This window comes from Phymastichus coffea, unplaced genomic scaffold (assembly GCF_024137745.1).
Source record: "Phymastichus coffea isolate CEN01 unplaced genomic scaffold, Cenicafe_Pcof_1.1 PCOF00058, whole genome shotgun sequence".
NCBI classification, from domain to species: domain Eukaryota; kingdom Metazoa; phylum Arthropoda; class Insecta; order Hymenoptera; family Eulophidae; genus Phymastichus; species Phymastichus coffea.
Window position 1 is genome coordinate 407638 of NW_026706869.1, and position 15060 is coordinate 422697.

Here is a 15060-nt window from a genome sequence, read left to right on the forward strand (position 1 = left end):
ACTTTGGAACAAACTGGCGGGGCGGAGATTGCCGTTCGGCCACGATTGTCTGACCCAATTCTCGCGCAATTCGATGACTCGGCGATTGTTCGCGAGCGCCGGCGGAGCGAGGATGCAAAAACTGCGCCGCGGGACCGGACCGAGTTCCGCCGCGAATAACCCGTCGGTCGATCGTTTATTCAAGCGGCGCACGCGACGAGGAACGTAAAAACGGGCCGGGCGGCTAATTGTCCAGCGGGCCAAGGCGCTATTATTGGCCGCCCAATGAAGCGGAGCGGCGGAGGGACTGGAGCAGCAGCGACTCAATTTAGCTGCAGCGGACGGCAGCGAGGAGGGTGCAGCGCGCGTACGGCGGCGCCGTCGAATCGATTCAACGGTAACGGCCTGCCTAGAGCCAAACGAGCCGAGGCAGCGGCGGCGCCGGGGCATCTCATTTTTCGGGCCGCCGCGTCCTATCTTGACTCGGACTACTTCGCGCCGAGCGCCCCATTTGTTCCCCGCCCGCCTTTGTCTCCGCGAGTAGGACGATTGCTTATCGCGCGGTAAACGCCGGAGGAAGGGGCGCAGGCCGGGGGCAGAGGGGGGAGGGAGAGCATTCATTAGCGCGAGGCTCGCGCGCGCACTCGACGAGCTCGCCAGCGGCTGCACTATGCACGTCTCGGGCGACTCGGTCGGCCTCGGTCGCGGCGGCGGCGGCGGTGGCCGGCTCGCGCGAGCGAGGCAGCGCCAACCGACGGACGGGCCGGGAGCCTCGGGGATGCGAGCGCGCGCGCGCGCCTGGCCCGCCGTCGGCGCTCCGTATTTTCGGAAGCTCGGCCGCGCGGAGGGGGCAGCGCCTGACGTCACGCCGGAGCGCCGAGGCGTCGCCCAGGCAACGCGATGCTGCCGCCGAATCGGCAGCGGGCCGTCCCGCCGAAAATCAATCGGACCCGCCGCCGCCGCCGCCGCCGCCGCCGCCGCGGCCGCCACCAGCGGAGCGCCGACGGGGCTTGGAGGGGCGGCGCGGCGCGCGGCGGGTGGGGGCCGGCCGCGCTCCGGCGGCGCTGCCTCGACGCGGCAGTCCGAGCGCGGGGCTGCTCCGACGACGAGGCGAGCCGCGAGCGAGAGCCAGAGCAGCGCAGCGACAGCCAGCCAGAGCGAGCGAACGCAGCAGCGCAGCCGGGGCGAGCGAGTGCGCGGGGTGCGCGGCTGCGAGGGCCGCATGCCGGGGCCGTCGCCGGGCGCGCGGCCCGCGGCCCCGGGGGCCGGGCAGCGCGCGGCCTCGCCGTCGGCGCGCCCGTGAGCCAGCAGCAGCGGCGCGCGAGAGCGCTCAGCGAGCGGACATGGCCTCGGTGGCGGCCTGGCTGCCGTTCGCGCGGGCCGCGGCCATCGGCTGGGTGCCCATCGCCACGCACCCGCTGCCCCCGCCGCCCATCCCCAAGGGCCGGCGCAAGGCCGACGACGAGAAGCTGTTGATCAACGTGTCGGGGCGGCGCTTCGAGACCTGGCGCAACACCCTGGAGAAGTACCCGGACACGCTGCTCGGCAGCAACGAGCGCGAGTTCTTCTACGACGAGGAGTCGCGCGAGTACTTCTTCGACCGCGACCCCGACATCTTCCGGCACATCCTCAACTACTACCGCACGGGCAAGCTGCACTACCCGAAGCACGAGTGCCTGACCTCGTACGACGAGGAGCTGAGCTTCTTCGGCATCCTGCCGGACGTCATCGGCGACTGCTGCTACGAGGACTACCGCGACCGCAAGCGCGAGAACGCCGAGCGGCTGATGGACGACAAGCTCAGCGAGAACGGCGAGCAGGCGCTGCAGCAGCTGACGGACCTGCGCGAGAAGATGTGGCGGGCCTTCCAGAACCCGCACATCTCCACGGCGGCGCTGGTCTTCTACTACGTCACGGGCTTCTTCATCGCCGTGTCGGTGCTGGCCAACGTGGTGGAGACGGTGCCGTGCGGCAACCGGCCGGGCCGCGCGGGCACCCTCAGCTGCGGCGAGCGCTACAAGATCGTCTTCTTCTGCCTGGACACCGCCTGCGTGATGATCTTCACCGCGGAGTACCTGCTGCGGCTGTTCGCCGCGCCGTCGCGCTGCAAGTTCGCGCGCTCGGTTATGTCGGTGATCGACGTCGTGGCGATCATGCCGTACTACATCGGCCTCGGCATCACCGACAACGACGACGTCAGCGGGGCCTTCGTCACGCTGCGCGTATTCCGCGTCTTCCGCATCTTCAAGTTCTCGCGGCACTCGCAGGGCCTGCGCATCCTCGGCTACACCCTCAAGTCGTGCGCCTCCGAGCTCGGCTTCCTCGTCTTCTCGCTCGCCATGGCCATCATCATCTTCGCCACCGTCATGTTCTACGCCGAGAAGAACGTCGACGGCACCAATTTCACTTCCATCCCCGCCGCCTTCTGGTACACCATTGTCACCATGACCACGCTCGGGTGAGTACGGTCGGCTCGCTCGGTCGCGCGCGCTGACGTCAGCGCGCCCAGTTCACTGGCGCGCCGCGCCAGCAGCACGCGCAACTCGGTCAAGTCCGTTCGCCGCCGGCTCCGGGCCCCGTGGCCGGCAACAGGTTGAGCGCGGCCGCGGCTGGGTCCAACCGCGAGCCGCGCCGCCGACCGGAGCTCGGCCGGCGCGCCCTCGACCCCGGGCTGGCGGAGCCGTCAAGCCGTCGGCGTAAACAATCCGGCCTGGCGGCCGCCAGAGCCATATATAGGACGCGCGCGTCATCGGCGGCAGCTGCAGCGCCGGCGTCTATTTCGGACGTCGGGCTCCACGGAGAGGAGGCCAGGCGCGCGCCGCTCGAGAACGTTGCTCCTCGGCGGCGCGGGGCTCGCGTGGCGAACGCGCTCCGCGAGGCGCGTACTACGCGGCGGGCGGCCCGCGGCCGTGGGGCGCGTGCGCGCGTGTCGGCGTATCGATTGCGCCGCCGTGGCCTCCGCGCTCACGTGACTCGCACGCCTCGGCGGAGCGGCGCGAGGCTCGAGCCAGCCCGCTAGCCCACTTTCGCCGGAGGCCCGACGCCCGCGACCCGAGCCACCCGGTCCGCCGGGCTCCCGGCCACGGCAACGGCGCCGCGGCTCCTCGGGCGGGGCCGCGGCGGCGGCGGCGGCCCCTCCTGTCCGCCCGCCGAAAACCGCCCGAGTGCGTAGTCCCCCCCCCCCCACACTTCCCCCGTAACGCGTCCTCCGTTGCTATTTCGGCTACGTCCGAAGCGCCAGACGCCGCGAGCGCCGACCAAAGACCGAGTCCACTCGCCGGGATGTGTGTCAGCCCCTATCGATTGAACCCTCTCTCGCATTGGCTTGCGGGCCGAGCGATTGCTCTCGCGGCACGCGCCGCGTCGCACCTATCGTTCGGCACGGGTCGCTGATCGTTCGTGGCTCGGCCTGCCTGGACCCGCGCGGCTCCGAGCGAAGCGACTGCACGCGCCGGAGCGCCGCGCGACTGGCCGGCCGAGTGTCGGCGCGATATCAATCCGAGCGGAAGCACGTTGAAATGCGACGGGACGAGCCATTACCGGGCTCGAGATTGACTACCGCGCGGGCCTTGACCAATGGGCGAGCGAGCGCACGCTAGGCACGCCAGACGGACGCGGGCGCGTGCATCGCGTCGGTCGCCAGCCGAGAGCTAGCGCGCGCGAGCTGCTTCGCCGCCAGTGACGGAGGTCAGTGGCCAGTGCGGCAGACCGCTGGACGAACGTGCCCCAGCGCGACCACGACGCGTCACGCGGCTGTAGTCGGCGCTCGATCTATTCCGGATGTACGCGCGTCCTGGAGCGTCGTTATCGTCGCGAGGAGCAGCCGCGCGCAACCCTGCGCCGACGCGCGTCCGATGTATTGGCACGTTGATTCGCGCGGACGGCAAACGCAACTCGAACCCGACGCACGCGCTTCGGCGGTCGAGTCGATTCGCGGCCTCCCTCGCGCAGTGTCGCCGAGCGCAATTTTCGTCTACGTCGTCGTGCTCCTCGTCAACGGAAGACATCAACATGAATCCTGCGTCCGCGGGAGGAGAGCGTTGCGTTGCGATTTGAGAAGTGTTGCGCACACGCACTGACGGCTAAAAATAGAGCGCGATTCCAAGCGTGGTAGAGCGTGTTGATAATATTGCCAAGCCAAGGCCGAGATCCGGTGCGGAACATCGCGCGTGAATGCACGCGCGCGAAGTGCGACGGTGCGCCGTCAACGGCGGCGCACCGTGCCGCGGCTCTTGCGCGGTTGGCTCCGTTCCAGTTTGACGGCCCCACGGTCGTCGTCCAGCCTGGGCTTTCGTCCAAGTGCCATCTGTTCGGAGAGTCCCACTCTGCCGCTGACTGAAATTTTGCGGTCGTTTGAATCAAAACAACTTGGCGCTTTCGTTTCATCGGTGTTTCGCGACAGTTGGTCGAGATGCGCGATATAGCGTCGCGTCGGGTTTTCGATGAATACCACGTCCGCGTTTATTTCCCTCGCTTCACTGGACCCTCGCGCGGCGATCCCATGATTCCTCGATGTAAAGCTCGCCGGAAGCGAGTGCGCGGCCGCGCTCGTCGAACTTTGGGGGTCGAGGCACGAATTCCAAGTCGCCGACGTCAGAATACGATGGACTGATCGCGGAGCGAGGTCTCGCCGAGGACGAGCGATCGAGCTAGGAGATATCGTCGGCCAGTCGACGGCGAAGGAGCGGCCGGCTTCGGCCGTAATAGCACAGGTCAAGTCGGCTCGAGCGCGCGACAAATAGCCGCGAACCTCCGGTAATTGTCGCGGCGAGCGCGTGGGGGAGGAAGCCGTGCGCGTGAAATCGCACGAGAGCAAACGGGATTAGCCTAGAGGTCGAAGATGAGCGTGCTGCGGCCGCAAGTAGGCCGTGGTCGGGGACTCATATTTCCAGAGCCGACGCGCGGCCGCCGCCGATCGAGGAGCCGGGTCGGCCGCGATCGAGTGGGGCAACCGATCCATCCGAGGGCTGCGTCCCTAATGCTCTTCACTGTTCGCAGCTACGGCGACATGGTGCCGGAGACGATAGCCGGCAAGATCGTCGGCGGAGTCTGCTCGCTGAGCGGCGTGTTGGTGATCGCCCTACCCGTGCCCGTCATCGTCAGTAACTTCAGCCGCATCTACCATCAGAACCAGCGAGCCGACAAGAGGAAAGCGCAGAGGGTACGTAGCCGCCCCCTCGCTCGTCGGATTTGGCCACTCGACGACCGTTCATCGAAGCTTGCGTGCTTGGACGACCCTTGCCGGTCGATCCCGCGTCCGAGGCGCTCCACGGACGGACCGCGAACGCCGCTTTGACGAGGTCGCGAGCCACGCTGCAGACGGACGCACCGTACGTGCGCGAGCTGCTGGCTCGCTCTCGTTGTCGGCGTCGTCGTCTCTCGTGCGCCGCGCAGCGCGCCTCGTTAAAGTGAAGCAGCCACAGCTCGCGCGGCGAGAGCCAATCCGGCCGAGAGCCGCGAGCGTCTTGTCTAGTGGCGGCTCGTCGCGACTCGGCCCTTCGCTCTCATTACTCGGCTCGGCTGCGCGCGCCCAGCGTTATCCTTCGTCCGCGGCGCTTGCCTCTCTCGTGCGTCGGCCGGCTCGCGTCGCCGGCCCTCTCGGGCTAAAGCCACTGTCCCTCATTGCAGAAAGCGAGACTGGCGCGCATCCGGATCGCCAAGGCGTCGAGCGGCGCGGCGTTCGTGAGCAAGAAGAAGGCCGCGGAGGCGCGACTGGCCGCCCAGGAGAGCGGCCTGGAGCTGGACGAGTCGTACAGGCAGGAGGACATATTCGAGCTGCAGCACCACCACCTGCTGCGCTGCCTGGAGAAAACCACGGTGAGTAGGGCGGGTAGGGAGCGGGGATGGGGGGGTGGGGGGCGCCGCCAACGCCGTCAGCCAACGTGCTTCTGCCCGCAGGACCGCGAGTTCGTGGAGATGGAGGTGCCGTTCAACGGCGCGCCCAAGAGGCCGGGCTCGCCCTCGCCGCTGACCTCGCCGGCGCACAGCACCGCCTCCCGCGGCGGCCTGCTGGCCCAGTGCTGCGGCCGCTGCTATCCGCAACGCTACCAGGTAGGCGCTCGGCGGATCCTCGCCGCCTCGAGCACCTCGATCGCCGAGCCCACGGCCGGCCTCCTCGGGCCTGCCGACCGCCCGGCCGCCACCGCCGCCCTGCCCGGGGAGGACGAGCTGGCCCGCCTGCCCAGCGTGGCCTTCAGTCGCCCGGCGCTCGGCGGCTACAGCGAGACGCGCGTCTAGCCGCCCGCGCTGGCCGGCCGACGCTCGCTCCCCGCTTCTTTCCCCGCGATCAGCCGACCACCTGCACACCCGTCTGCTCTCCGATCTGATTATCTGCGTTTGCTGGCCGATCGCGCCAGCTAAACGGACACGGTGGCGGCAATGCCGAGCTTCGAGTGAGCGGCGTTCCGACGGGTCGCGCACTCGCGCCCTGCGCCGACAACTGCGATTTCCGGGCCGGCCGCCGCTCGACGAAGCTCCGGGAGGCTTCGGCCGAGGCCCGGCGCCAATCAAGCTCGCGTCGACGGCCCGAGAGCGCTCGATCGTCGCCAGATCGAGGAATCGCGCGCGCGCGCGCGTGCCAAATTGCACGGAAGCGGGAAAATGGAACGGCCCACCCTGCCGCACCCCTCGCCTTCGTCTGCCGCTTCCCGTCGATAATCGCGTTCCCGAGAGCGCTGCGAACGCCGCGTAAGCGCCACCGAGCGTTCCGCACCGCGCGACGCTACTCGTCCGAGTCCGTGTACACATTCCAGGCGCGGTCACCGTCCGCTCTGCGCATTCAGCCCGGCAACGATCGAGCGAGCCGACAGACTTTGTTATCGTTGTATTGGAACGCGGCCGTCGAGCGAACGAGAATCGCGTCCGTCGGCCAAGATTGGATCTCGACGGCATGTAAGCAGGCTCGCTCTTATGCGGTCTCGACCGTCAACCAATTGTTACGAGTTGGCAGCTCGCTGAACGTATGGACGCGCTGCCGCTGCCGCGCACTTGCATCGACCGCGTGCGCGCTCGAAAGTGAATCGCGATAAAAATGAGATCGTCAATGGAACGCCGTCTGCCGGTGTGGGCACGTCAATCGAACGCGCGTGTTGTTTTTTTCTTTCTCTGCGAGTGGGATGCTGAGATTTTTTTTCCCGATAAAACGCGTTTGGCGGCATGGCGGAGGGTTCGCGACGGGACGGACGCGCCGCGACGAACGCCCGTATCCTCGAGGCTGCCGTAACGCGCGCGAGCTCGAGCGACAGCCCCGACGCGCCGCGACTCGCGCTCGCCGCACGTCCGGGAAGTCTGCGCTTGGTCTCGCCGCGCGCCGACGCCACGGAGAGAGAAAGAGCAAGGAAAGGCCGAGCGGCGAGTAACCTGGGCAACTTTGTGTGGGGACTAGGTAAGGCAGCGCCAGCAGCGAGAATCGGCCGCAGCGGCCACGAGTCAGCTGGCTCATCCGCTCCAGACGAAAAGCCAGGCAAGAGCAAGTAGAACCGAGCCACTCGGCTTTACCCTCGCAACCTATCGTATACGTACTTGAGTGTGCTGTTGTCCCGACACGATTTGCGTTTCCGACCCCCCAGCCCCTGCCCCTGCCCCCGCCCCCCTAGCTGCCCTCTACAATGGCTGTACAGTACTGCAACCGAGCGGCGGCACGGTAGCGCCGACGAAGCTCCAAGCTCTCCATCTCCTCGTGGCGAGTGGCCGCGGTCCGAGTGCTCCGTCGCGAGCGACTCGAGCCGCGTCCGCGCGGCGATCGAGCTCGTCGAGCTGGACCTGGAGCTCCTCGCGGCTGCCTGCCCGCCCGTAAATGTGTACTCGAATCGAACGGCGCTCCAAGTACATGGCTCGCTGCTTTTCACTCCATTGGCCGGCGAGCGATCTCGGCGACAGTCGAGTCGACTCTGTACAAAGCTAAACCCGAGCGCCGACGCCGCAATCATAAGTGTTAGTTAGTCGTATGTTTCGTACCACATCAGCTACAGTATATATATATATATATAACAATACGTATATACATGTGATTCATGTCATAACTCAATATTCAACAACTGTATATAGAACAAAGACAGCAAGCTCGACGATTACTGCTCGATCTCTACCCCTGGCCAGTAGCTGTTGAACGACACGCGCGACTCCACATACGCAAACACGAAGGCGATCGACACAGCCCCCTCCCCCGTGCCGAGCGGCTACCAGTCTCGCGCGCACACGAGCCGATCCGTTGGCGCGCGCACGATCCCGGACCGACGCGACGCGGCAGACCGGCTTGCTTAGGCACGTAGGATAGAGCCACTGCAGATCGAGTACTTGGTACTTGCACAGCGCACCCGCGGGACCAGACGTAGACGCATAGTCGTAGGCTGCAGCTCGCGTCGCGGGGCTACATAGCTATGGTCGCGCGGGCGTCTCGGTCGCAGCTCGCCAGTTGCGGTGGTGCCAGTTAGTGCCGTCGGCGGGGCTGCATTGTGCTTGTGGATTTTTCAGCAAGCCTACAGCCAGTACATCCCGGCGACAAGGGTTGCCAGGACGGCGAGCGTGACGGGCGCGCCGGGCCAGCAGCAGCAGCAGCAGCAGCAGCAGTCGGCGGCAGCCGAGGCATCGCCCGCGACGACGGCGACGGCGGCGGCGACGCTCAAGCTCGGCCAGCCGTCGAGCAGTCAGGGGGCCACCGGCGCCGACCAAACCTACCTCGTCGAGGCCTCGTTCTGAGTCCGCATCCGAGCACAGCCGAATCCAGCATCGCTAGCGCAATAGTCAGTTCACCATCCTCCGCCAGCCCGCCCACAGGCACGCACGCACACCCCGCAGTTCTCGTTCTCGCGATATCTTTCTCTTTCTCTTTCTCTTTTTCTCTCTCTCTCTCTCTCTTTCTCTTTCACCCCTCTCTAGCTCTTTACACGTCTCTTTCTCTTTCTCTCTCGCTCTCCGGAGAGTCTGCATACGCTCGCCGAGGGTCTCGGCGAGCCCTCTTGCACGTGCGCAACTTGAGCCGAGCTGGCACGGCGATGCTCGCTAGTATACATCAATCGCTCGCCTCCCCCAACGCACACTCCAAACATGCACGTACACGCCCACCGTTCATCCGGCCATCCAGCTGTACTCGCAACTATTATTGCCGTCTGGTAGCGTAGCTGTAGTCTGGTAGCGCGCGATCGGCGGGTGCGATCGAATCGCAAGCTCGCGGCTTGTCGGGGAGCAGCGCTCGCGATATTCTTCGACTCGGCGCGGCGTCCCGGTCGCAAGCAGAGAAGATAAAATAAAGAAAAAACAAAACCAAAAAGAAAAAAAAAAAACAATAAAAAACAAACGACCCAAAAGAAATATGTTGTGTGTGTGTGTGTGTTTGTTTATCGGCGCACGGCTGCTCTACTCGACGTGTGGGCACCGGTAGAGCCTCGCTTGCCTCACCGAGCTGAGCGCCAGCCAGCTCCAGACCAGCCAGGACCGAATGGTGCTCGTTTACGACGACCGCATCCGAGTGAGGACCAAGGTAACCGGCCTCCGAACGTCCCCCCTCCCCCAGACACCCACCCGCCCGGGCACCGTCCGCGCGGCCGTCAGCTCGCGCCAGCGAGCCACGCAGCCGCCGGCGATGTGCGCGCACACTTGTCTCTCGACTTGGACGTGTGTCGTATATAGCGCTCGATATCTGCCTCTCGATGTCTACACGCATAATCTTCACGCGAGACCTCCAACTTATACGTACCTCTGACTCAGTACGCATATTCAGTGTTGAGCAACCATACCCACAGACACACACATACGCGCGCACGCGCACACACTCACGCAACTCTCACGTAACTCTATGTGCTGCAAGCTGTACTGCTGCTCTCGATGCAGGGTGCGCGTGTGCGATCAGTTCACCAGTAGCCACGGATCTAGCCGAGGTTCAAGACTACACGTCATCACGTAGGAGGGATAGAGACAGTGTTGATCCGTAGGACAGATATATATATATATATTTTTTTTTTCTTTTTCACGTAAGAGCGTGGCGCGCGTGCACACAGGCTTCGCCGAGCATAGAGCGACTCCTCGCGCAGATGTTTGCGCGGCGGTCGCCCCGCGAAAGGTAGTGGTCGCGCGTCGCACGTCGACGGATATCATACTCACGCAGTCGCTGCAGCCCCGATCGCTTCTGCATCGCCCTCGCCAACTAGCCGCTTGCGCGTCGTCCCATTCTGCCTGCCTCCCTTCATCCGCGCGTATACTCCGCGGAGCCTCCACCAGCAAAGTCCCGGCAGCGTAGCACACCCGTGGCCTTGGCTTTATCCACGCTCCTTCGTTCGCCGCTTCCCAGCAGCGTAGAAGATCGCAGCTCCGAATTGTGGAATGCTATAGCTTGCAATGATCGTAGTGCCTGACCGAGCCTTGTCGCGCACCTGTCGCGGTGCATGCGCTTCCGCCTGTGCTGTAGTGTGTTGCATGCGGCCAGCCTGACCCGCTGCAGAAAGCGGAGTGGCGCTTGGTCTGGTCGACGAGGCGAGCAGAGCCTCGCGCTCGGCTCGGCTCGGAGCAGCCCAAGCCCCGACAAGCGAGTGAATGAGTTTTTGCGACGAGTCAGTGAGCGCGGGACTGGGCGTGTGAGTGAGACAGCGAGGCGCAGCGACGCGCCGCTCCAGCCGTGTCACAGATTGGCCACTGTTCGCAGGATCTAAAGAAGCGCGGCTCCCACGGCTGCGACATGCAGGCACTGCGACCGCTGTCGGTGCCGTCGCCGACGCCGACGCAGCAGCAGCAGCAGCAGCAGCAGCAGCTACAGAGCGGTCACTCGGCCACGACCAACATCGGCAGCCCGGCGACCAGCGGCGGCCACCAGCAGCAGGCCCCGCTGGCCGAGAGCGCCTAGCCGGACCTCCAGCCCGCACTCTCACTTTTCTCTCTAGCACTAGCGCAGCAGCCGCCGTCGACGCCGCCGCCGCCGCCGCCGCCCGCTCTCGGCTCGACGAGCCCGCAAGTGAGTGAGCGACCTCGTCCCGCTTGCCGTCCCGCCCGCCCCCGTCCCCCTCGCGCTCGCGATTTGACGGTAATAATGCCGACCGGGCGAATTGTGCTTGCAGCAGCGATGCCGGTCGACCCAGTTGGGCCCGAGGCTGAGAGCGCTCGTGCGTCGTCGAGGAGCCGGAGCTACTTCGGACCCGCCGCCGCCGCCGCTGCCGCCGCCGCCGCCGCCGCCGCTGCTACCACTGGTCTCTAGATAGCTCGTTAGTTAGATAGATAGATAATCAATGTCGATTCGAATTGCTGTCGATCAGATCTTCACACACCGTGACACTCGTCATACCCATTCGCAGGCGCGCCTACATCCACGCAAGACAAGGGCAGGGAAGATAGGGAAGGGACGGAAGGCAGCTCGAACTGCAGATCTCTGGTTTTCTTTTCTAGCCGAGACCGCCGGCTTCGGGCCGTGCTCTCCCGGGAGAGCGCGGAAGGAGGGAACGGAGGGAACGGAGTCGACGGTGTCCCGCGCGGCAAGCGACCAAACGCCAAGGCCGCCGCCAGTCGGACCAACTCGGTCTTGGACTTTTGGAAATTGCCTTCTGTGAGCACGCGCGGTCGGATAGCCGATAGGTAGGCGAAGCGCAGAGGCGGTGGTCGTGTGCGTCGCGCGTGGGTTGTCGTCGAGCAGCGGCCTTGGACGAGCGCCAAGCTCCTCGACCGCTTGGCGCAGCGACACGCTCGGCCGTCGACTGCCGCGATCCACCGTTCGATCCGACGCGCCGGGCGCGCGGCGAAGGAAGAGACGACAGGAAACGAAGCGCAGAGGAGAGGAGAGAAGGCAAGGACAACTCGGGCTCTCGTTCGCGCGCGTGCGTGCGTGCGCGAAAGAGAGCAAGCGTGAAAGTACCTATGTAATTATTAAGTAAGCAGATGCCCTCGTTCTTTCAAACTTCGCGCTTGCGCGGCTCGTATATACCACTTAAGTGTGTCAAGAGTGCGCGGCGTCCGCGTTACGTAGCCCTCGCGTCGCTCGCTCGTCCGACTGCACACCTCGGCGAGTTTCGTCGACGATCGCGTGCCCGGACGACGACTCGGCACACCGCGCACGCGCGTGCGGATAGCTGCAAGCCCGCGTGCGAGCGGCGCCCGTTGTACTACGAGACAAATGAATATTGTACATAAAGTACATATATATACATATATACACGTATACGTGTATGAATATATATATGTATATGCATACACACACGGATACACGCAGTCCAAGTTTAGTCCGCGTGACGCGACGCCGCTGCCGTACTCGCGTTGCCTCTTTGCTACGATCGCCTCGTCTACGCCACTCAACGTGATTCCACTCGACTTTCCGTAGACGAATCGTCGAGCCGCTACCAAACACGTCGCTCGCTCGCCACCGCCGTTCGCGACTCGAACACGCCCGCGCGAACGAAGCTGCCACCTCGCGTGTGGAGAACTGCCGTTGGCACGAGCTGCGCGACAAGTCGGAACGCAAGGTGAATTTCACGGGAACGCGGGCGAGTTTAGATAAACGAACGGTAAGAGATAGAGAGAGAGAGAGAGAGAGAGAGAGAGAGAGAGAGAGAAACAGAAGGGGGAATGGGGCGGGGGAGAAAACACACAAACGGAAGAAAAACGAGAGTAGAGGTTGTTCACGAACGAGTCTGTTGTCCATTCGATTGAAGTTGCAAATGACTCGGGGGTAAGCGTCAGTCAGAATGAGAAGCAAGAAGATCGCTCGACGAGTCGCATATCGCCAGTACAGCTCTGGAGTTCGACTGAAGCGCGTTTCGTAGCATTTGTGTCGTTCGAGTGTCTCCACACGATGCGAACGAATAACAAAAATGGAGCCGTCGTTCGACGAATAAAGAAACTCAATTCCTCTTCCACATTCCTACATGTAAGGCGTACGAAAAGAGAGACAAAGAATTACTATGTAATAATTACGTATAATGTATCCTCGTCGAATTTTTAACAGAGTAATAAGCCTTAAGTGGAGCAAAGAATTATTTATCGTAAGAGTCGTTCCGCGCGAATCGGCGATATCCAATTAGAATTAATGCAGGAATACAACGGAAGCTGATTTCATTGAACCAGAACTGCAAAAGAATATAGTAATCGTACACACGGGCATTGCTTTTGTGGACGGAACCGGAATACAATGGGAAAGTGCAGTGCCGTCGTTGGATGCCGATCCAACGGCCACCAGAACGAATCACCGACGACCAGGCATCCGAGCGAATTCAAAGGCAACGCAGACAAGAAGCAAATATTGAACCGAGTCGGGATAAGTCGTGGGCGCGCTGACTGTATACGTACACCGCGACTGCGAGTCGCTGCGAATTGGAAGACTCGCCGACGAGTCGAGTCGACAGACAACACGAGTATAGTTTATCTCTAGGTATCGTTTGCTTAGCAGCAAAGCAACGCGCGGTCACAATGAACAACGCGAGTCTTTCAAATGAACTACCGTAAAACTGCCAATTTTCGAGAATTAAACACGTAGACTGTGCAGCTCTGGGGAGGTAGGGGGGGGGGGGGGGAGGACCAGCGATCATATGCCATTTACGGGCGGGCGTCGAGCCGAGACCCGACCCTGTCCGATTCTCCGGGCTCTCGCACGTTTTCTTCGCACGCGCCCACTGCCTATCTCGTTCCTTCTCGTCCTGGACTTACCTTCGCGACTAGGCTAGACTGAAAGAAGTTCCATTGCTTTTGCAAGCCAGTTTCCATTGCAGACCAAAAGCCACTCTTTCGTTTACCGATTCGCCCGGCTGTCCGTTCTTGGCAAAGTCTCGCTGTACTCGTTATTACCTGCCTGTCGTTACGCGCGAATAAATCTTCCTCCCTCGTTGGGCATTCACTGTTACTTATACACCCGTTGAAAGAAAGGAAACCGAAGCAGATACTTGGTATATGATTGCGAGGATCGGTGCGCGGGTAGAGATTGGCCGAGCAGAGCGGAATAGCGAACGCGAAAAACAATGAAATCCAGATTGTGAGAGAGAGAGAGAGAGAGAGAGAGAGAGAGTGAAAAATAATAATCGTAAAAAAAGTAAAAGTAAAAACAAATGTATAATTAGTGCAGATACCTCGTCGACTTTTGCGAGTACTATTGAAAATAAGAACATTACGTAAGACAAACACAAAACTGAATGATATATAATAGAGTGTTCATTTTTCGTGGTGGAAGAGAGATAGAGTGAGAGAAAAAAAAATATATATATATATATACACACACACATAGAAATAAATTCGCACGTGGTGCGTCGTAGCCTTAGAGCCAAATGATAAATCCTCGATGAGAGCCGATGCAATAAAGCGCGGAGAGGAGCGAAAACCGTGTGACAGTGCGAGAACGAAGTCGAGAGAACGGTGCAGCGCACCGAGCGCGAGGGGGCAGAGCGGCAAATTGGCCCGCGCGCGTTTCGTTCAAGCTCGCGTGTCGATTGACGGTCGCTTCGATCGGCCGGCGTCAACACACTCGTAATTTCGGACCAATGACTCAAACACGAGAAATCTATATATATTTTCACGGAGCGGCTGCGCACTTCGCGAGCCACTCGGGCGCGCGCAACGACTATGATTGTTATCGACGTGGCAATTTACGGCGGCCAATCGAGGCGATTCCAAGGGCAACCAACGGCAGACACGTCGGCGCGAACTTCCGCGAGAGAAGTAAGGTACGCGTTGGCCGGCGGGACGCGCGCGCGATGCACCAACCGCGCAGACTTCACGGCCGGGAGCTCGCAAGCGCAGTCCGACCGGCGGATGCGTTGGTTGAGATTGTCTGGATTGCGAACAAGTGAAAATTGTAGCTCGATCATATCGGCGTCCGGTTGCATTAACAGTTATTAGCCCGCGAGAAGTGCGGCCAGGCACGATCCTCCGGCATTTCGTTGGCGAATGAAAAGAAGTTTGAGAATGCAAAACCAGATAAAAAGTATATTTATTATCAAAGCTTATGTCGAAAGACAAGATGAGTATATGAATGAAGTAATAATAAATTTAAAAAAAAAAAAGAACAACTCTCTTTATTCAAACGTCTTGTTCTTGTTTCTCTTGTTATTCTACCTTTCAACGCTTCAACCGTGACAAACTAAACGTAAACCTTCCTGATACGTAGACTATTCCTGGCAA

General features: G+C 62.1%; 1 protein-coding gene across 6 annotated transcripts; it reads left to right on the forward strand.

The window, feature by feature from the left end:
• Positions 1-1071: 1071 nt before the first annotated feature.
• On the forward strand, positions 1072-14921 carry LOC131666461 (potassium voltage-gated channel protein Shal). Of its 6 annotated transcripts, none has more exons than XM_058939127.1 (7): positions 1072-2437; positions 4978-5140; positions 5608-5796; positions 5878-6030; positions 7364-7441; positions 10616-10921; positions 11025-14921. In XM_058939127.1, exons 1-6 carry the CDS (start codon positions 1323-1325, stop codon positions 10811-10813), a joined length of 1896 nt encoding a protein of 631 aa, XP_058795110.1. In that variant the 5' UTR covers positions 1072-1322; the 3' UTR covers positions 10814-10921; positions 11025-14921. The 6 variants fall into 6 exon arrangements, with proteins under 6 accessions (XP_058795110.1, XP_058795109.1, XP_058795116.1 ...); XM_058939126.1 differs by lacking the exon at positions 7364-7441 and adding an exon at positions 9359-9457; XM_058939133.1 differs by lacking the exon at positions 7364-7441 and having other exon boundaries at positions 11025-14920.
• The last annotated feature ends 139 nt before the right edge of the window (positions 14922-15060 follow it).